General features: G+C 48.9%; 3 protein-coding genes across 6 annotated transcripts in view; 1 reads left to right on the forward strand and 2 right to left on the reverse strand.

Moving 5' to 3' along the window:
* The window catches only part of tanc1b (tetratricopeptide repeat, ankyrin repeat and coiled-coil containing 1b), a 123,140-nt gene extending 119,830 nt beyond the window's left edge, over positions 1-3,310 (forward strand). For all 4 annotated transcript variants that reach the window (XM_042071286.1, XM_042071305.1, XM_042071295.1 and 1 more), the window contains one exon: positions 51-3,310. In XM_042071286.1, coding sequence (XP_041927220.1) covers positions 51-1,659 — 1,609 coding nt within the window. In that variant the 3' untranslated portion in view covers positions 1,660-3,310. The remainder of the gene's footprint in view (positions 1-50) is intronic.
* Positions 3,299-15,244, reverse strand: LOC121692667 (WD repeat, SAM and U-box domain-containing protein 1-like). The gene is given in 13 exon segments (XM_042071436.1): positions 3,299-4,007; positions 4,360-4,494; positions 6,612-6,797; positions 8,903-8,929; positions 9,929-10,044; positions 10,209-10,249; positions 10,478-10,511; positions 11,143-11,236; positions 12,791-12,877; positions 13,880-14,067; positions 14,341-14,422; positions 14,425-14,751; positions 15,133-15,244. Coding segments are annotated over 12 exon segments (1,455 nt in total). The 5' UTR covers positions 14,738-14,751; positions 15,133-15,244; the 3' UTR covers positions 3,299-3,855.
* A 715-nt stretch (positions 15,245-15,959) lies between these two features.
* The window catches only part of LOC121692739 (bromodomain adjacent to zinc finger domain protein 2B-like), a 43,247-nt gene continuing 37,614 nt past the window's right edge, over positions 15,960-21,592 (reverse strand). The window contains 9 exon segments of the mRNA XM_042071606.1: positions 15,960-16,830; positions 16,937-17,080; positions 17,237-17,646; positions 17,943-18,089; positions 18,763-18,898; positions 19,528-19,841; positions 20,184-20,344; positions 20,713-20,868; positions 21,083-21,371. Coding sequence (XP_041927540.1) covers positions 16,674-16,830; positions 16,937-17,080; positions 17,237-17,646; positions 17,943-18,089; positions 18,763-18,898; positions 19,528-19,841; positions 20,184-20,344; positions 20,713-20,868; positions 21,083-21,371 — 1,914 coding nt within the window. The 3' untranslated portion in view covers positions 15,960-16,673.

The following is a 21,592-nucleotide window of genomic DNA, read 5'->3' on the forward strand; positions in this document are numbered from 1 at the left end:
TTCTCTCGCTCTCTCTCTCTCTCTCTCTCTCTTTCTTGTGGTCTCTGCAGGCAGTTCACGGCTGCGCTGGCGGACCTGCACGAGGCGACCAAGCTGTGCCCCAACAACCGGGAGATCCGGCGCCTCCTGGCTCGGGTGGAGGAGGAGTGCAAGCAGATGCAGCGCGCCCAGAGCAAACAGCAGGGGGCGATGTGCGCGGCGCTGGTGGCGGCCGGCGGCCAGGACTCGGACCACGAGGCCGAGCGCGGCGACGACGGCGGCGGCGAAGACGACGCGGCGGACCACAGCCTCGGCCGCACGCTGGACGGACACCACCACCACCACCACCACCACGGCGCGTCGTTCAGCGCGAGGGACGACGACGACAGCCCGCAGGCGGACAAGCGGGCCGAGGCCTGGGCGCAGAGTGCCTACTCGCTCAGCCGGACGCTGGCGGAGGCGCGGGCTGGCTCGCCCCCCATGGGCAGGCCGGCACACAAGTACCCGCCGACCCGCGACTCCATGGCCCAGCCGGGGCCCCTCATGCAGCCCACCAAGCAAGCGCAGATCGTCAAGACCAACCAGCACATGAACTCCCTCCAGGCAGGCGGCCGGCCGGCGGCTCGATCCCAGTCCCAGTACGCTCCCTCCAGCCCCCTGCCCAGCCGACACATGTCCAGCGCGCTCAAAGCCGGACCGGGCATCGACATTAGCCCGCTGTTGCCCCCCATCGATGAGCCGGCGCCGGGCTTCGCCGAGCGGCTCTCCCTGGCCGCTCCGACCCACCACTGTGACTCTGAGGCTCTGTCGCCGTCCCAGCTCTACGGGACCGGCTCGGCCAAGGCTCCGGAGCGGCTCTCGGCGCACTCGGCCTCCTCGCTGGACGCGCTGGCCTCGGGGGCACCGGGAGGCCCTGGCGGTTTGCCCCAAGATCTGCCGAGGGACCCGTCCGGCAGCGCTGCCACATCGACGTCCACCAGCGGCGGCTCTCAGGCGGGCAACATGCGCGTGTCCAGCTCCACCAGCAGCCTGGCGTCCAGCAGCAGCCTCTCGGACAGCGGCAAGCTCCAGGGCCCTGACGTGCGCTCCAAGACCACCGCCGCCTCCTCCTCCTCCTCCTCGTCCGACAAGACCAAGCCGGTGCCCACAGGCTCCGACTACAAACCCAGGCCCTTCATGGGCATCATGGACAAGACTGCCCGCTTTCAGCAACAGCTGCAGCAACAGCAACAACTGCAGCAGCAACTGCAGCAGCACCCGGGCCACCCTCCCGCGAGCCGCGGCTGGCAGAGCCACTCCTCGGAGGGGCTGGTCAGCCACAGCATGGCGGCCCTGGGACTCCAGGCTGTCCCCTGCGAGCTGCCCTACAGCAAGCCGGCGAGCGCATACCACCACGAGCAGCTGAAAGCTCCGTCTCAGGGCCTGTCCTCCGCCACCTCCACCTCCACCTCCTCCTCCACCTCCTCCTCCGTTGGCCTGCACAACGGCATGCACGCCAAGGAGTTCGCCGAGAAGTTCTGCCAAGTGGCCACCTGTTACAAGGAGTCGAAGCCAGCCATGGCGCTGCCACACTCCTACCTGGACGGCAAGCCCAAGCAGCCAGGCTTAGCCCGAGATAATCCCGCCATTCATGTAGCCTCGATGAAACCAAAGCGATCATTTATAGAGTCCAATGTATAGAGGTGTTCTTTTGCTCACCCACTGGAAGAGTATATCTCTCTAAATCTCACAAGTACAGAACCATGTCATGGGCTCAGTTTGATTTGTTTAGGTTTCATTCTCATACTCATTTGTTGCTGTTTTTTGTTTTTATTTTGCCATCTGCCTTGAATATCCCTTTGGTTTTCGGCGTTGAGCTTTCTTGTTTAATTATGTGGACCAGAGACAGCTCTTTTTAACTGCTATTTTGGACTCAATCTGCACTCATCGTCAGCCAGCAGCTTCTGTTACAGGACTAAAAGCTCCCTCTGATTCAGCCAAGCTGGAGACATTTGACTTGGAAACGCTCAAATGTGCTGTCATGTACTCTTAGCAAGTTTTTTTTTTTTTTAAAGTGGTGCAACCTCGGTCATAAACTGTGTCAAATAGACCTCTGAGGATGTGGTCATTTAGTAATCTATAATGGATTTCTGTGTCTGTGGGATTTTCTCAATGAGAGAAATATACTATCAGTTAGCTCTCGTGTAGTGCCAAATAACGAAAGGATCTTGGGCAAAACGGGAGCATTTTCAGAGTGCGCCTAGCACCAGAGCTTGGCAGGTGTGATCATTCAAAACCCCTGATGTTCTTTTCCCATCATGAAAATTGCTTGGACACAGAACTCCATCCATGGACTTAAACTATGGCCTCCTTTTGTAGTTGGTCCTCAGAGGTCTATACAGTGCTCAAGTGTTGGGGAGAGGGGTGATGAAGAGAGGGGAACAGGGCAAGCCTGTTGCCTAAGCACAGACGTGGGGCCGTATCCCCCCCACCAAACAGTGATGGCACTTTACTAGTGAACATAAGCCTTTTCCAGTGCTTACACTACATGTACAGATAGAATTCAGGTGTGGGGATTGGCCTGTGTGTGTGTGTGTGTGTGTGTGTGTGTGTGTGTTTGCGCTCTGTTAGTGGTGCTGTTGTTGAAGGACACCAATGCATAGGTGGACAGTAGTGGCTTTACGAGATGGGCATTCCTGTGTTTTGTAAGAGGGTGTGCATCCTCACTCCTGTGTACATAGCTGAGCGATAATGTATTTTTTTGCCCTTCTTTAAAGTGAAGGTCTGTGTCTGTGTAATTGACTTGTTCAAATTATGTGTATTTTGAGTTCTATTTTAACTTTTTTGGGGCGGGAGGGAGGGGGGCAATCAAAATGTCATTTGAGGTTACAAAAAAATAATGTACTTGTTTGTATGTTTGTACATTATATAAATCTGCCCTATAATGTTCCCAAAATCCCCAGAATTGGTTCCTCTCTGTATCTGCTTGTTGTTGCTGTCTAGGTTAATTTATTTACAGCGCCTATGGCTTGGTAATTGTAAAAGCAATATATTTTATATAGTTATTTTTGCACAGCTACTAAGACATTTTACAATAAGCTCTAATTGAGAACTTTTGGTTTAAAGTGCATGCCACAGTTGCAGTTTATAATAAAGAATTTAAAAAAACGATAATTACAAAAAAAAGATATTGGGTTGAGGGCATTGGTTCTATTTTAATATGTATGTTACTTGCAATTGTTGCCATGTTTCCAGTATTGTGAGCTGTTATTATCTGTAATCACATACTGTAATGGTGCATTACTGCCATACTCACCATGGGGGGAAATAAACTCCACTCTTTAAAATCTAATCTTTATTTATTGCCGTTTATTCATTTACAGCCCCAGCTACAATGATGCAAAGCCAATTGAGGTACATGGCGGGTGTAGGGTCAGATGATGTCAGTTGTACGTAGTTAGTGGTAAAACTACAGCTTGTTCATTTGATTGGTTCACATTCAAAATACATCTTTAAAAAGTGCATAACTGTACATTTTAGATCTACGTGTGTCTGGGAAATGGGCCTTAAAAGCATTTTATGATTATATAATTATAGTTATTTCATTCTCCAACCCAGTGGGTTATCATCATTGTAATGCTGTTTCCTCACCCCATGTGACCAAGCAACAGGGTTTTACTGCAAGTACCATGCATCTTCTTGATGACACATTCTGTTCAGTTTAAAATGAATAGAATAGAGCCAAAAACAACCTCATCTGGAAATGACGATCATTGCACAACAGCATATTTTGCAATTGCGTCAGTCAAGAGCAGTCATGTTGTTTTTCTTCCGTCACTTGAACTAGTGGATTACTGCTTCATCAGGTTCAGGATCATCAGAAGGATTCTTTCTCCATCACTGGGAGGCCCTCCAGCGGTTAATGGCCATCTTCAGCATCCGGTTTGGCGTAAGCATGGTGGTGGGCAGGGGCAGGTTGGTCATGGGGCTGGTGCGATTCTTGGTGCCGATCCATCTCTCGATAGCCTCACGCTCGTAGGAGAAGCCATCTGTCCGGGCAGCATACACACATTAAACCACTGAACTTCACCACTGATCTACACTCTATCTCCATCGCCTGTAACGGGCCAAATACTCAATTGTGTAGTTTTGGGCTCTAAGTAATAAACCAAGGGCCTTCATCTACCCCTTAGCAGTAGAGTGAAGTATTAAGCTCCTTGTTCCTGCAGCCTGTCAAGTCCTCTGTTGCCTTCCTTGGGTTGGGCAATGTGTTATAATAGAATTGTGCAGGTGCACCAAAATGGTTCTGAGTTGTAAAATCTCAGGACAAACTGAAATATTCTATTCAATACTTCTGCAGGTGCCGTTTTGTCTGTGGGTCGTCGGCTCTCACTAGCTCACCTGCGGCGATGACAGGGTCCTTAAGGACCTCTTGGGTAATGGGACACAGGAACTCGTCTGGAGCCGCCGAACCATCCAGCGACGGCCTCAGCTCCTCAATCTTACGCAGAACCTTCCCACGGAGCCCCAGCGAACCTTGAGGATAAAGAGGGAACACAGAAAAATGGTCACACTCATTTCGCCAGGCACACACACAAAGTGGCGCAACTCCGCAGTGCACTTGTCTAGCGGTTCTCATCGGAACACATTCATTCTCACAGGCGGCCGGCGTCGGGATGATTCACACGCTCGCACAATCGAATGTCACCCCAGAGGATTTCCCTCCGCGCCTGCAATAACCATCTAATGGGGCCTCCCTCATAGAGTTTCCATGGGAGGACAAAATGGCCTCGCAGGAGAAGGCCATTTCATATAAAACTAGAATGAGCACGCAAGGCAGCCGCAACCCAGTTAATACCATCACCGACTCAATGGCAAACACAATGGAGTAAATATTTCAACCAGGCGTAGGGAAGAGTCTATTTTTCTAAAAGGAGAGAGGGGGAGTTAAAGGGCCCCCAGTGTGCAAATAATGGCAGCTTCTGGATGACACCGGTGGGTGGTGACATCATGCACCTCATAGCGGGTGGGAGCGGCAGTGATGGAGCCAGATAAATGTAAAGCTTGGTGTCTGGCTCTTTCAGATAATTTGTCCTGGCAGGTGGCTTCCCTTAGGTCCTCTCCCCGGGCAGCCGCTGAGCTGGACGGGGCTCATTTGACCACCCTCCTGATGGTGACTTTTTTTTTTTGTGGGGGGGGGGGGTCTGCTTGGTTATCAAGGACGGAGGTTGAGCTGCGCAAACAGCTGAATGATCTTTTCAATCACAGCACTTTCCCTCTCTGAGCTCTTTTATTAGGGCCGCCATGAGGACCTCATCAGTATTCAACTGGCAACGTCCACTCAACTCACACACATGCACCCACACACTCTGATGAGAGAACGCAAGAGAGCCGGGAAGAGACAGCAGCACTGGTAAACGCATCACGTAGATGGCACCAGGTTATGATGACTTCAGCGTCTCGCTAAATTTAATTAATTAGCAAATGCTTGCAAGTCCCCTGAGGCGCTGTGGCCGCTGTGGAGGGGGTTTGTGTGTGTGTGTGTGTGTGTGTGTGTGAGAGACTGGGTGATGCAGTGTTGCAGGGCTAAAATGGCATAATCAAAAATCCAAACAACGGTGACCAGAGGGGCAAAGGCTAACAACTTCCCTGACGCGGCAGTGACAGATAAAACAGTCCGTGGGGCCTCCCTTCAATCAACCCATCTGGCCACCTTTGTCGCTAATAATGCTAATAATGCCACCAACTAATCCATCATTGCACCCTGTGGGCCTTACCTAGGCTCCATCTCATGAAAAGGTCACTCTTCAATCCATTTACCAGTGAAGCATTAATTCTGACACTACTCCGCTGAAAACCCTGTATTGGCAATGGTGCTGATGCTAGTAGATAGATAGATAGATAGATAGATAGATACTTTATTGATCCCCAGGGGAAATTCAAGGTCTGCGCTTACCCACAATTCCATGCGGTGCATTTGGAACTCCTAGCACGGCTTCCCTCCCAGAGCTGGTGAATGACGACGCATGTATTTCGTTCCTCTCCCACTCTCCCTCATGTATTTATGAATATTTCATGCTGGCGCGCCGCCAGAATCTTATTTATTTGATATGAGCGCACGAAAGGCCTCCACCGAGGATTGATAGGTAGCTGCTGCTGACAAGAAACACAACTTGTAAGCTGATTTATAAAAGAGTATCTGCTACAGAGAAGCTGAAAAATACCGTGCTGCCACAGAGTACAAGAACACCCCACTCTCTCCACCACCATGGTCTATTGGATCACTAAATCAAACCCTCCCCGCTAACACTTGATCAATTATGCAGTCTGTCCTTGGCAAACATATAACACTAGATGTAAAACTTTAATCTAGATGTAAAACTTCATGTACTACATGTGTGACGGATGTGTTTCGGAATGAGTTTCAGAAGAGCTAGGTGACTCATATTACATACATAGTTCTGTACTTGGCCTCCATGCTGAACACGAGTCTAATTAAGCCAGCATTGAGTGAACAGCACAAGGCCACATCACAATAGAGTGAACAGCACAAGGCCACATCACAATAGAGTGAACAGCACAAGGCCACATCACAATAGAATGAACAGCACAAGGTCTTGGACCACACAAGAACAGCAGTGCTCTCAGCTCACCGATATGCAGCTCTTTGGCCAGGGTGTCTTTGGTGAGGCTCAGGAGCTTGGGGCCGTCGATGTTGTGGCTCTTGAAGGCGCTGACCAGCTCGTCCATTCCCTCCTCGGCCAGCCAGGCACCCACGTGCTCCTCAGTCCAGTCTCTCACCAGCAGCCCGGAGTGACCCATGGCCGCACGCTTCCTTCCTGCCGAGCACAAAAACAGGAAGGGCCTCCCCCATTAGCTCCCTCCACTACCACTACTACACACACACACACACAAACATACATACACACACACACACACACACACATACACACACACACACAAACACAAACATACACACACACACACATACACACACAAACACAAACATACACACACACACACACACACACACCTCAAAAACCCTTGAGACATCCTGTTCCAATGAGACTTATCAGATTCCTGCAAAAATCCTTCCTCTACATTCCACCCCTCCCCCCATGCAAACAATTCTACCACACACACACACACACACACACACTTCTCCAAATATACACAGATTTGTCCTCTGCTCTGATACCACACACAATCTCCTTTACAGAAATGAAAGGACCCTCCACTGGTTTCCCATGCCCCCCTCCCTTCTAATCTGCTCCTCAATTTCATTTGCGTGTCCTGTGCATATTTATCAACCCCTGCCTCTCCTCCCCCATCCCTCTCTCCCTCCCTCCCTCCGCTCCAGCCCTTGCCAAACCCTCAGTCCTCCACCTCCTCAACCTCCTCCACGCTTCTCTGGCCTCGGCAGGAACCAGCTCCTCCTCCTGAGCGCCGGAGCCCGGCCGACCTTCACGCGACTTTGGCTGGAGTGGCCGCTCATTTTTCACCCCTCTACCGAGATATAACCCCCCCCCCCCCTCACTTCACCCCCCGGTGGGCTGTCTGTCTGTGTGTATGTGTGTGTGTGTATGTGTGTGTGTGTGTGTGTGTGTGTGTGTGTGTGTGTGTGTGTGTGTGTCTGTGTGTGTGTGTGTGTGTGTGTGTGTCTGTGTATGTGTGTGTCTGTGTATGTGTGTGTGTGTGTGTGTGTGTGTGTGTGTGTGTGTGTGTGTGTTCTGGCCTAATGACGTCCCTGCTGCTCCTCGCACCTCCATCGCCGTCTGTCATTAGGCAGCTGACTGATTGCGCGGTGGCGGCTGTCTTAGAGGTACTTCTCATTAAACCGGCCGCTTGTTTGCTTTCCCAGCGCCGTATGCTATCGCTCTTGCTCTCCTCCTCCTCCCTCTTCTTCCCCTCCTCTCCCTCCCTCCCTCTCTCTCTCTCTCTCTCTCATTCCGTTACAAGCTCCGCTTCCTCTGCCAAGCGCCTTGGTTTCTTTTTTCCCCCAGCCCTCTGACCAATCTTACACAGGTGCTGGCGCTGACATGAGAGTGATGTTTAGCGGATTCCGTGAAAACACACTTAAGGGAAAGGATGAGGCTCGTTCTTTACTCCTCCATCAAGGAGAGCCATTAAATCATTCAGAGCCGAGTGTCAGCTTATCAAGTGTGCGTGTATGAAATGTCTCCCTTCCTCCCACATTCTGATAGAGCAGACCAGAGGAGTGTGTGTGTGTGTGTGTGTGTGTGTGTGTGTGTGTGTGTGTGTGTGTGTTTGAGTGTGTATGTGGTTATGTGCGTGTGTGTGTATGTATGTGATTATGTGTGTGTGTGTGTATGTATGTGATTATGTGTGTGTGTGTGTGTGTGTGTGTGTGTGTGTGTTGGGGTATAATGAGCAGGCAGTAACTCAGGGAAGGGGGGTTATGTAAACATCTCTACAGCCTAGAGCTGGGCTGTAGTGCAGACAGTGTTGGCCTGAAGCAGCGGATGCAAGTCTATGCCAGAGTGAGCATCACTGTCCTGGACCAGCCTCCCCCTGCCCCTAAACAAACACACACACACACACACACACACACACACAAACACACACACACACACAAACACACACACACACACACACACAAACACACACACACACACACACACAAACACACACACACACACCTCCTCTCTCTCCAAGACGAGCGTCATCATCATCTTATCGCACTCTACGCGTCATCATCATTTCTTTTAACTGCCCTCTTAACTCCTCATCTAATGGTGGCCTTTTAACTGCCCTCTTAACTCCTCATCTAATGGTGGCCTTTGCCTGTTCTGTGGATGAGAGATATCTGCCACTGCAGCACCTGCTCGCCTCACTGGCAGGCTGGTTAAAGAGAGCACGTGCAGGAGGGGAGATGTGTCACAGTCACAGTCACAGCTCAATGTGCCCCGTGCAGCACTCTTACCTGGACAAACAGCAGCTGCGGCTTCAGCTAGAGAGGGAAGAGAAATTAAAACACATTTAAGGTGAAATGATGCATCAGAAATGAAACAGCTGTCAAAATGTCATCAAACACACAATAGCACAGCAAGCATGTAAATGTTTATTTTAATTATAGGAAAATGAAAAAACGAGCTTGAATATCTAGATATTGGACCGCTCTAAACAGACATTTTTGGGGATATTGAAAGTGTGTGTTTTCCTGAGGAAGAAAATGCTCCTACTGTAACTAAACTGATACAGAACTACTGTCCAGCACTAGCTCCTGTTTGTGTCTGGTGCCTGCTGCCTCTGGGCCAGTGTGGGTCAGTCACAGACCGCTGGAGGCAGCGAGGGAGAGAGAGGGCCAGTGAGACATGGGGGAGAGAAGAGTTCAAGTGAGCGCGGCTACGGCTACGCTGGGTCGGAGAAGACCCCATCATTCCCAATTAATGAGTCTGGCCTTGGTCTGCGTTCTCTCTCTCCATCTCTCTCCCTCTCTCTCTCTTTCCCTCTCTCTTCTCTTTCTCTCCACATACACTTTATCTCTTTCTCTCTCCTTCTCTCTCCTCCCCCATCTCCCTCCCTCATTAGTATGCAGGCGGCGCCCACACTCATAATGAGACTGTCTGACTGATGGGATGCTCACAGGGGCATTAGCGCTCACTGGGGACCACACACACAACACTGCAGGGAGTTTGGAGTCCAGCAGCAGCAGCAGAGTGTGTGGGGGTGGGGGAGTAGTGGTGTGTATGTGTGTGGGGGGGGGTAGTGGTGGGTATGTGTGTGTGTGTGTGGGGGGGGGGGGGGGTAGTGGTGGGTATGTGTGTGTGTGTGGGGGGGGGGGGGGGGGGGGGTAGTGGTGGGTATGTGTGTGTGTGTGGGGGGGGGGGGGTAGTGGTGGGTATGTGTGTGTGTGTGGGGGGAGGGAGTGGTGGGTATGTGTGTGGGGGGGGGTGTTAGTGGTGGGCAGTGGTCAAGGCGCCGTGATGGATTGCAGCGCGACACCCACCGTCGTGCCGTCCGCTCTCGTCGCCGTCCCCCAGCCGCCACACGATTACCGTCTTGTCCATGGAGCCCGAGGCGAGGTAGGGGAGCGAAGGCGAGAAGGCACAGGAGGTCACGTACCTGGAGGACGGTCACATCACACCGCAAGGAGAGAGAGAGAGAAGGAGGGAGAGAGAGAGAGAGAGAGAGAGAGGTGAGAGAGAGAGTGAGAGAGTAATCCAGGGATAAACTGTGAGAGAAGCTGTTTGCAACAGGGGAGTTGGAGGAGAGGTTCACTGTGTTACCTTTCGTGCTGGTTCAACGTGTGAAGCAGCACTCCCTGAATCTGCGAGGGTGTGAAAAAACAAACATTTACTGAAGGGTATGTGAGGAATGCCTCTGTGGTCAAAACAAGCCATGAGCTGTGAGCCAGTGTGTTGGTGAGGAAGTATGTGTGTGTAGGTGCGTGTGTGTGTGTTTGCGCATATGTTATGCGTAGGTGATTGTGACTGTAAGCAATACTGACCCTTACTAGAAAAGGCATTTAACAACACTTCATGCATCATTTACTCACGGCATCGTACACGGCCAGCGTTTTATCCACAGATCTGGAGGGAAAAAACAAAAAGGAGACATGATTACAGTCACCAAGGACAGATTTCCTCAGCACGTGCACGAGGGAAAAAGAAACAAATGGGCTCTATGATCACCATCATTTACAAGATGGACAGCTGCTGATAGGCCCTGTCAAAATGGAGGAAGACACCTGTTCTTTTGGACAAGAGACTGATACCATCTCTCCTACAAGGTGTAACTGAGCTACACAACCATCACATGCCCATCGGCGCCTTAAATCATGTCGTGGTTGAAACGCATTGTGACAAGACAGATCCCCCTAGTGGTGGAACGGGAGAGCAGCAGGCGCAGGAGAGCGCCAGGTTAACAGCTGGGCCACTCGAAATACTGCTTGACAGACTTCCTGTTAACTCTCTCAGCTGTGGCTGCGTGACCTTCCTGGTGATTCGCTTTAATGGAGAGGTAATGAGCGATAATGCAGGGAATTCAGACCGCTTCTATTGGCTGGAGACCACACTATTTTGGACAGTAGAGAGAGAGAGAGAGAGAGAGAGAGAGAGAGAGAGAGAGAGAGAGAGAGAGAGTATGTGAGTATGTGTGTGTGTGTGTGTGTGTGTGTGTGTGTGTTTGCGTGTTTGTGTGTGTGTGTGTGTGTGTGCTTACCCGGATGCAACCAGCTGTCCATCACTGGAAAAGGCACAGGACAGCACAGGTCCAGATTGGGCTTTCAGAGAGTGCAGCAGCTGCATACGACAGCCTGTAGATCAATAGTCAACACATACACACACACACACATACACACACACAAACATCAATAAGCTATGTGCATCTGTGTGTCCTGTTTGCCTTGGCAAATACTGCTGGACTAGTCCTGGCAATACATCACACAACACTCAAGTCACCTCTGCATGCTGCGTACTACAACAACGGCTGCACATTTGACGTCCTGGCTGTCTTTCGCTGGCTCACATAATTGGCCCTCAGAATTGATTTGAAGATTTCATTATGGTGTGCCATGGCTGTGCCCCTTAATGCTGTTGGGAATTGCTCAGCTTTGCGGTTGTTCTTCTCATCTTCAACTTAAACCAATAATTCTTGGATGACCCTTGCACAGAAGAAGACAGGGCCTTTACTGGACACGGTCTACTGTAGATTTTGGAGCAGCCCCCTCTAAGGCATTGCATCTGCGCATTCTTATCCCCAGCAATGGCTTGTTAACATTTTTCATCTGTTTTATTATTTCTACAACTAAAAACTAAACTCATTCTTTTTACCCCATTACCACACAGCCAGTATGTTATTCTAGTGCTGTAGTAGCTATTTGCATTGAAACAATTATTCTTAATTTTGTCCAAAGCTGAAATGCAATACCTAATTACGTTTCCTGGGATTAGTTGGACTGGATGATTCTAAATTCTAAAATACTGATACCCTAGCTACTGTATCTCTCGTTGGTCTCTGTTGGAGCAGATGGAGAACCCCAGTGTGGAACAGAAGAACCGTATGGAACTGTACTGCCACACTACAGTACATCTACTGGTGCCAAACACAGCCCCTAAAGCCTACATCAGCTGCATCAGTTTGTTTAGATGTGGTCTGAGTGGACTGGGAATTATGAGCATCAAAATACAACAGTGCACTTTTCAGTGTCACCTCGTCCTCGTCGACACAGAAAAATCTGTCTGTTTATGACTGCCTGATGAGTATGTGACCAGTGCCTGTCGAGCCACGTTTGAGTGGCGAGAGTGTGCATGTGCACACACACACTCACACACACCCTCTCTGTCTGTCTGTCTCATTTCTCTCAGCACAAAGGCTTCATGCCTGTCCCAGCGAGACATGACACTGGACGCACATCTCCCCCAGACACTGGCCGTTTCCACAGCAACAGAGACAGGTTAGTCACTGACCTGGATGTACAGTGCATGCACAAAATCTCTCTATCTTTTACACACACACACACACACACACAGTGCATCACCACTGTCGTGCATCAATCTCCATTCATCCCCAGGTTCCATTGCGCTTGATTTATAAACACATTCTATCAACACTAGAGATTAAAACAGGAGAAGGTGCAGCTTATTTTCTTCCTAGACCCAATAAATAAAAAAGAAAAGCGAGAAATAAAAAAGGCCAGCTGAGAAATAAACACAGCCAACAAAATAATCATACAACACTCAAAGGAGCTTTCAGCAGACAGATCCTTTCATCACACACTACAGTGAGCACTCTAAGAGCCCCCTGCTTATACATGTACAGGATGGAGAGGACGGACTGTAGTGGGGGGTTGAGTGGGTGTCTGGCCTACCTGCGACAGCATGCTGGGAAATTATCCATATCTTCAGCAGGCTATCCTGCCCACAGGACACCAATCGAAACTTGACCGTCTCTCCGTCTGTGACGCACAAGAGCCAAGTCAGTTAGCCACAGGAAGGAAAAATACACATAATATTATTAAATAACTACGGAACAGTCCAGACGAGGGTTGATTTGCTGGTCAAATTCATCTGAGCGTGTGCACTGCACTGCAGAGTCAGATGACTCGGAAAAAGAGTTTTAAGGGATATATAACAGTGTTGCATTTAATGCATTCTAATCACATTTTTCAGAGGAACTAGCCAAGGCACTCTGGGAGAGAGGAAATGGCAGCATAAGCAATAATGTTCTCCGTGTTGAGAGAATGCTTTATCAGCTATAAAAATATAACACCGAGCACAGGAAACATGATGCTGATATAAAGTGCCTTCTTGGGATGATTCTCTACTGACTGTGGGCTTAGGTTGCAGGCTGCCAAGGGAGGAGGACTGAGCTTCAGGGAGACTTTCACCAAAAAGAATAGATGTCACCTTGCATAAATAATATTAAAAAAACAAATAAGAATAATAAAAATAAGATGCATGTTTTGGAATTGTGGGGCTCTATAAAGTAATTTAGTGGTTCCTTTGGCAGTAGTTTCCAAAAACACTGCAAGCTCACAGTTGCTAAGGGAGTGTTCCTTCTGTATAAATATGACAACATAGAAAAAGTTTTTTAATTACCGTGTAACTGGATTGTGGATTGCTATGTAACAGCATCGTTTTTTTGCATGCAGCACTTGTGCGCGTTGTGTTTAAAAGGGACTAAAAGCCTGTGTAATATCCAAATTACACAGTTTGCCAAGCTGTTGAGTATTAAGACCAAAGCTGATCCTCAGTGGTTCTTATCCTCAACTTAGTATAATTATACGCAATGTTCTGGCAACAGTTAATAGGAAAGGGAGCAACTTAAGCAGCACATCAACAGCTCATTTCATTTGTGTACTGTGTGTGCCCTTTGATGAATTAGCTACAACATCAGACTGTTTTAAGTCAGAGACATTAGATAAGGGAACAGAATGCCTGCATTGCACTGCCTTTACCAACGTGAGCGATGGGGTCATACTGGCAGCAGCTGACTCCCAGGTCGTGTGCGACCTTCTGGGCATGAAGCTGGACCAGGTCCAAGTCCCAGATCTTCAGGTCTCCACCGGTGCATCCGGTCACAAACATCTGGCCACAAGGAGTGAAGGAGCAGGCCAGCACAGTGGCCTCAGTGACCTCACCTGTCCTGCAGTGTGTGTGTGTGTGTGTGTGAATTACAATGGGTATACTCATAGCCTTTATTGGTAGCAAATGAAAACTGAAGAATGATGTAGGCCTACTGTACCTCTGATCATACAAAGAAAACAGGGCGTTACAAAAAGCATTCAGTAGGCCTAATTAAAAAAGACTAAAGATATGTGTATGCAGGTCTATTATGAAATGCATACTTTTATTCTAGTAAAGATAACATGACTCTAAAAGATATGGATTTTAATAACTTAATATTAAATGGGCTCACCTTCGCAGACTCGGTGACTGAAAATCCCACAGGGCAACTGTCCCGTCAGATGCACAGGACAGCACTAAAGAGGAGTCGGGGAAAGCGCACAGACTCTCACTGGGCTTCGACCGGGGTGCTCATATTTAAATATAATTTCGCCCGTGTCCATGCTCCAAATGACAACAGTGGCATCCGTGGAGCAAGATGCAAGGTAGTTTCCGCAGCTGCTAAAGCAACACCAGTGTACCCCATATCCGTGGCCCGAAAGTGGGGAGAAAGGCAACTCAGCGAAGTCACCGAGGGAGTACACCCGGATAGTCTTGTCTCCGGAGCAGGTCGCCAACAAAGTTGCTGATAAGGCACATCCATTTACATCATCCCTGTGGTCGCGCAATGTAAGAATCGCCGATGGCATTTTCAAGTCTGCACCTGTGAATTTCACAGATACACGATGTAATATAATTACACACACAAGATGGCGCAGTAAACACATGCATCACCAGCAGTTACCATTAAGGTTGCATGACTTAAATATGACATTGATATTCGTAGGTTTGTAAAAAATCCCATTCAATTGTAGCCTATTCATAGTAGGCCTATAGGCTATTCAATTAATGTTACACAATGTTGAATTTCAAATCATGAACTAACTCCAAAATAAGTATGCCTACCTAGCCTATCATCGACACAGTTGGAGTTCGTATGCTATTCGTGTCCAGTTCACGCATATTAGGCTAGGCTACCGTCTTTATTTATCACATATTCTGTGGCAAAATATTATTTATATTAATCTATTCCGATCTCGCTTACCTCGAGGCACTTCCTGGTTTCTCACAAGGTGAGTGACAAGTGATTGTGACGCATAGTTTCCTCATGTAAGTGACGACCTTAGGTCTCTCGTCTCTGTTATCGAGACTGTGTTATCGTTTCAGTGCGTTGGCCTACATTTTTCCTGATGAGTGTAGGGGAGGCACAAATGTGTTTAAGTCGCAATGTCAGTAACAGTACAACTGTGGGTTTAAAAACATCGTTTTATTTTATCCGTGCCACACACACGCACGCACACACTAGTGAAAAATAATGCTCCTACAAAAAGAATGCTACATTTCCTCACAACATATTTAAATAAAATAACTTCAAGTACTCTGACTCCGGTACAAAAAGACTGTTAGCTACCTGCCCCAGCGGGCCACGACACAGCAAGTTCCAACACAGTGACGAAAGCGTAGTGCCCTTATGTTTGTGAAGGCAGGGCCAAGTGGATGCTTTGCGGAAAATGCTGTGCCTTGCAGGATATCTACGTCCGAGAAGATCCATGTTTTGATCCGAGTTTGAGGCTCAGGGTGTTAGGAGAGAAAACAAATTATCCATGGAGTACACAATAATGTGCAAGTGTATGGACACTCCTCCATACACCCCAGAGAGGCGAGGCACTACCAGAAATGAGGGAGACCACAGTGTTTGCAGAGGATATGATCAGTACAAGCAAATATTGTCTAATACTGTAGCATCATCACTTGAAGACAGATAAAACCCTACAATTGTACTAAGGCATAAACAAGATCTGACATTTGAAACGATATGTACACCTCTACATATTCCAAAACGTGACGGAATATTGACAATGGACACATATGTACAGAGATCATTGTATTTTGTCAGGAGGATACAAACACATTTCTACACCAATACAGATCTACAGTTTTCTCTCTTTTTGTATCATCTGATGCTCAGGAGCACAGAAAAGTGTAAACAATTACTTGTCTTGGCTTTATTTTTTTATTTTCATTTTTTAAAAGAAAAAACATTCCTCTGCTATTTTAAAGCATTTTCGCCGTTTTTTTTCTTTTCATAGAAAATGAAAGACAGAACAATTTTACTCATAAATAATTAACATAATAATTAAATACATTCACTGTAATATTAATGGCAAAGTTTTAAAAAGAAGAGGAAACAAAAAGAAATCTATTTACAGGGAGTGAAGGGCGATCAGTCCACAGTTCTGATGGTAGTAGTTTCAGTGCTGTAAGTTTTTGTTTGTTTGTTTTTTTTTAAAGGAAAAGGTATTGCACTAGAAGACATCCAGTCACCTGGACCTGGTTGGGTGCCTCCGACTGTTCCCATTCCGGCAGCAGTGCACATTAGTGTCCACCTGGCTGCGCGCATCTACTGTTCCTGTTCCACGTGTTGGTGCCTTGGTTGCCTAACAAGAGGAACGCATGGCTCTGAACCAATGTTCTCAGAAGTGATTTCAAGTGCTCAGCTTCATCAGTTCGGCCGTAGCAGAGGCTGGTCCTTTGTGAGGAGAGTCAAGTAAGAAAAAAACAAAAACGAAACAAAATAAATCAAGTCTAGTTTGTTTGCTTCAACAGTTCGGGCCATCTTTTCTCGAAGAACTTCCTCATGCTGTGTCCTGCTCGTCCGATGTCGGAATTGTCCTCGTTGAATTTCTCGCAGTTGTCAAAAATCAGGTTAACATCAATGATGAAAGTCTCGAGGTTCAGGTACCTGAAATGCAAAATTTGAATGGTCAATTATGTGTAGCAACCCTTACCATATCAAAGGATACCGCATGGACAGGGTGATCAACAAAAAACAAAATGTGGCTACTCACTGGTTATTGGCAATTTTTTCCTTAATGGTGGCGAGGTCCATGGGCTTTTTGATGACTTTTCTGTAGCCAGGGACAGCCTTGGCGTTCACTGGATTAAGAAAAGGCCAAGCATCCGGATGGCTCTCCAAATCTGCAAGCAGTATCCTAAGGAACAAAATACCATTGCTAATTATTATGCAATTCATAAATCTAACATTAATGTACTTCTACTAACATTAATCCAGATATGCTATTGTGATACCTGAGGTAATATACAGCAATACCAAGAAGTCACTCTATAGAGGTAGTCATTTTAGTTACCTGCATAAAGTCAGGTCTCTTTCGTTGTCCTGGACCACACCAGCTGTCTTTGCCTTCTTGACGTGGGCAGGGCTGTCCTGCTTGGGCTGGGCTGGGGCTGGGGCTGGACTCTCCTCGGCTTTCCTTTTCTTGGTCTCTTTTGCTGCTTTCTTGGGAGTGCTGCTGCTGGTGCTCGCCACGTCCTCCTCAGAAGCCTCTGATGACTTCCTGCTCTTCTTCACCTCAGTGCTCTTCTTACCTCCTCCTCCTCCTCCACCTCCTGCTGTTGCTCCTCCTCCACCTCTATCTGCTCCTCCTCCACCTCCTCCTCCTCCTCCACTACCATTTCCTCCTGCTCCTGCTGCTGTGCCGGACGCTGCCCCTGTGGTTCGGCTCTGCAGTTTCTTGTTCTTTGGGGACTGACCGCTCGCCTGGATGACGGACGATAAAGAGCAGGTCAGGGCAGACATCATTCAGCCACGACCTGACCTCCTCACACAGAAAATCGCCTGGCCTGTAGACTAATCGTTTAAGCCAGGTGCCCTAAATTACTTCTAAATAAGGGCCTCATTTTTCTTCAGAGCTAAATTGAGCATCGCACCTTTCTACTTGAGCACAATTCCAGAGCAATTCCGATTCAAACACAATGTACCATCTTGAATGAGAGGTTTTATACTTCCTCTGAGCCCCTGTGCTGCCTGACTGTGACTAGGGCTAGAGACGGTACCTTGGATATACAGGCCGGGCAGAACCAGTCTCCGTCTGGGATGGTGGTGATCTTGGGCCGGTGGCAGTAGGTGTGGCAGCCCTTATCACAGCCGTCACACAGCAGGAGGAGCTCCTCGTTGTCGCCCTTACGGCACATCTGGCAGAACTGCACCAAAAACACAACACGCAAAAAATGCCATCGCTGTTATGTAGAAGATCTTTTAAAGGGACACCAGGCAACGTTTTTGTGTTAATTACTCATCTTTGTAAGTCGGCATATGGTTAAATGACTCATTACAGGGCGAATGAAGACTCTCTCGCCCGCCCCTATTGCCTGTAGGTAGAATATCCCGCTTGCAAGTTCGGTGTATCGTACCCGCCGACCGAAGCAGGATCAGTTTACAGCACAGAGGCAGGCTAACGAAACGCTAGCGTTTGTTGCAAACGTGTGTATAATGGCAGAGCCGGCGAAGAAGCAGCGAAAACCCTTGACGGAAGATGCAAAGAAAAGGAAAAGAGCTTCAGACCGAGCGAGGGGGAGTTTTGTAAAGAAAAAGCATCAGGCTTGCCTGGTGTCCCTTTAAATCACTCTTTTTTTGTTTTTTTCAATCTCGGCTTTTTTTGTCTCCCTCACTGAGTGTTTATACTGCAAGCAAGGCGTAGGGGGCGCAAGCTTGAGTGAAATGTAAATGAAACAATTTACACTATCTCCGTCTCTGACATGACAGTAAGTAAGTATATATACTCTTTTGATCCCGTGAGGGAAATTTGGTCATAACAATGTGTTAAAAACATTGTGTTTTCGTATGTGTAGATTGTGCTGTGAGGAGACCACGCACCACTTTCATGATGGACCTCTCCCAGGCAATGGACTTCTGCAGCTGTTGGATGCATAGGGCCAGCTGGGAGGCACTGCGGACATCATTCAGGGCCTTCCGCCACACCTTCATGCCTGGGGCCACGTCCTCTTGACCACTGTGTGTGGGGGGTGGGGGGGGGGGGGGTGGGATTGGGGAGAAACCAGACCAGAGCAGCCGAGGTCAGAGACATCAAAGGCTAGCCCACAGTTAGAATTGTAAGAATGATAATAAACTGAGCCAACCATGCCACCGCAGAAAGCGAAAAAAGTTCACAGAGAGTCAAACAGCCACCAGACACACTGTCCAAGCAGCCCCTCAGAGCCTGTGTGCATGCAGTGTGCTACTGCTGGACAGTGACAAGTGTGTATGGGTGGTAGCAGGCCACAGCCACAATGCAATGGATTTATGAATCACCACAGTTCCCAGCAGAATGCACCCGGGGGGGGGGGGGGGGTGTTTGTGTGTGTGTGTGTGTGTGTGGGGGGGGGGGGTTGATTTCACAGATTGATCAGACACTAACAGCCTGAGAGTGGAGAGACTGGACGTCCCTCTCAGGAGTGGACACAGTGACAAACGGGGGAGACCACCAGAGACCAGGATGCGCATAGCAGGAGAGTGCAGGAATGGGGGTGAGGGACAAGACAGCGGTGCAGGCTCCAGTCAGCAGAGAGTGGGGTAGGGGGGGGTGGGGGTGGGGGGGGTAGCAACAGAAGGCGGCGCTGGAATGAACGGGGGATGACCTACCCATCACCATCAGCACTACTGGATGGTGCAGGAGCAGGGACAGTGACTGTACCCACATTATCCAGCCTGATCTGAATGGTGGTACTTAAGGGGCTCTTCAGGTACCTTCGCTCGATGTTGCGCTCCAGCTCGGCCAGTCGGGCCACGGCTAGATCGAGCGGGTTGTTGGGGCGCCGCGCTATGCCGCCAGTGTTGCCGTCCGCACGCTCCTCGCCAGAGGCCTTGCCGCCCGCCGGGCTCAGCTTGGCCAGGGGCTTGTGCTCGTGGTAGACCAGATCCTCCCGCTCCGACTGCGGTTCAGGGAACATCCAGCCCTGCGTGGGGGGGGGGGGGGGGGGGAGGGAGATGATTAGTGTTCTCTTCTGCCTTCACACTGGCAAAATAAATCAGAACCTTCTCTCTAGAGGAAACTTTGAAATGTAAAGCCATGATTACTGACAAGAATTTGGCAGAACGGAAACAAGGAAAACAAAATGTTCTTAATTTGGAAAAAGTAAAATAAAAAAAAAGCAAAAAGCAATTAATTCAGAAGTTACAAATGTCATCCTAAAAATTGTTTCACATTCTCCAGATTATTCAGAAAATCAGATTATTTCTAGTCGTATACTATTCAGGTCAGTGCAGGTCGGAGGTCAGTGTTGGGGACATACATTTACCTTGACCTGTAGGCTGGCCGAAGTGACCTTCCTCTCCATCTCCTCCACCTGCTGGAGAGCAGCGATGTCCACCTCCATGGCCTGCTCCTCCACACACCAGCTCTCCAGGATCTCCTCCGTCACCTGGTTCTCCTCCAGCTCCGCCACGTCAATCACAGACACTAAAAGGGTCAGCAAACACATGGTCAGTTCTCAGACACTACGGGGCCAGCAAGCACAGGGTCAATCTCAGGGCACTGGGCACCACGGATAGCACCAGACTGGAATCAACAATTGAGTTACCAAGTACAATTAATCATCAACCATAAAGAGCATTCCTGATGCATTTCCTGACAAAAACTTCCTTTCAGCTGCAACTTTAGTGGCAAAACATTTAGCACATTAACAATAAAAGAATCAAAGTAAACCATAAACAAATACTACAGTCAAACATTGTTCTGCTGTTTACACATGATTTCCTGTTTCTTGGTTACACTGCCTGTGGAGGCCTGTCTAGGAGCGTGTGTGAGTGTTAGCGGAGAGGACTGACCCTCTCTGTGCTTGGTACAGGACTGTGTGATGTAGTCCATGTGCTTCTGGAACTGCTTCTGCAGGGCCTTCTCCCTGATGCCCCGGCTGTGCAGAGCCTTCACCAGGCAGCGCAGCTCCTCCTGGTCCCCCAACCTCCACCAGCCAGTCATCATTTCTACACACACACACACAGGTACAAGCACAACACACACACACACACACACACACACACACACAGGTACAAGCACAACACACACACACACACACACACACACACATGTACAAGCACAACACACACACACACAAATAAATCAATTTGTAATTAATTTTCATACATTTCAAATATTTTTTTTTAACATCAAGAATCGCTGCCAGCGTGGTGCTCTCACCCTCGGGTATGGGCCGGGGGCAGGGGTAGTCAGGCGGTTTGGCCACCTCCAAGACCGGAGAGGGCGCAAAGGGCAGCTTGTCGCTGGGTGGCCCCGGGGACTCGCTCTTGCTGGTGGCCGCGCTGGGCGTCAGGAAGGGGTTGGCGCTGCCGTTGCCCTCTATGGACGGGTACGCCATGCCCATCACTGAGGGGAGCGAGCCGGCGCCAGGAAAGTGCAGGTTGGGGCTCATCATGCCCGGGGGCCACCCGCAGAAGGGCATCCCCATTAAATTCATGCCCGACTTCACCTGTGGAAACAAGAGCTGTGAGCCGGGGGAGAGAAGGGGGAAAGCATGACTGGCAATTCAAAACAAGACAACTAGAATACCGGCAAGGCAAACACAGGGAGGACTCCTACACAGCACGTGTTCAGTTGTCAAAACAAAGCACATTCGGTAACCACTAGCATGGAAAAACGAACACACGGAACGTGACTTGGCCTGCGTCCCACATTAAAAGTGATCTAAAC

This window comes from Alosa sapidissima, chromosome 2 (assembly GCF_018492685.1).
Source record: "Alosa sapidissima isolate fAloSap1 chromosome 2, fAloSap1.pri, whole genome shotgun sequence".
In the NCBI taxonomy this organism is placed as follows: domain Eukaryota; kingdom Metazoa; phylum Chordata; class Actinopteri; order Clupeiformes; family Clupeidae; genus Alosa; species Alosa sapidissima.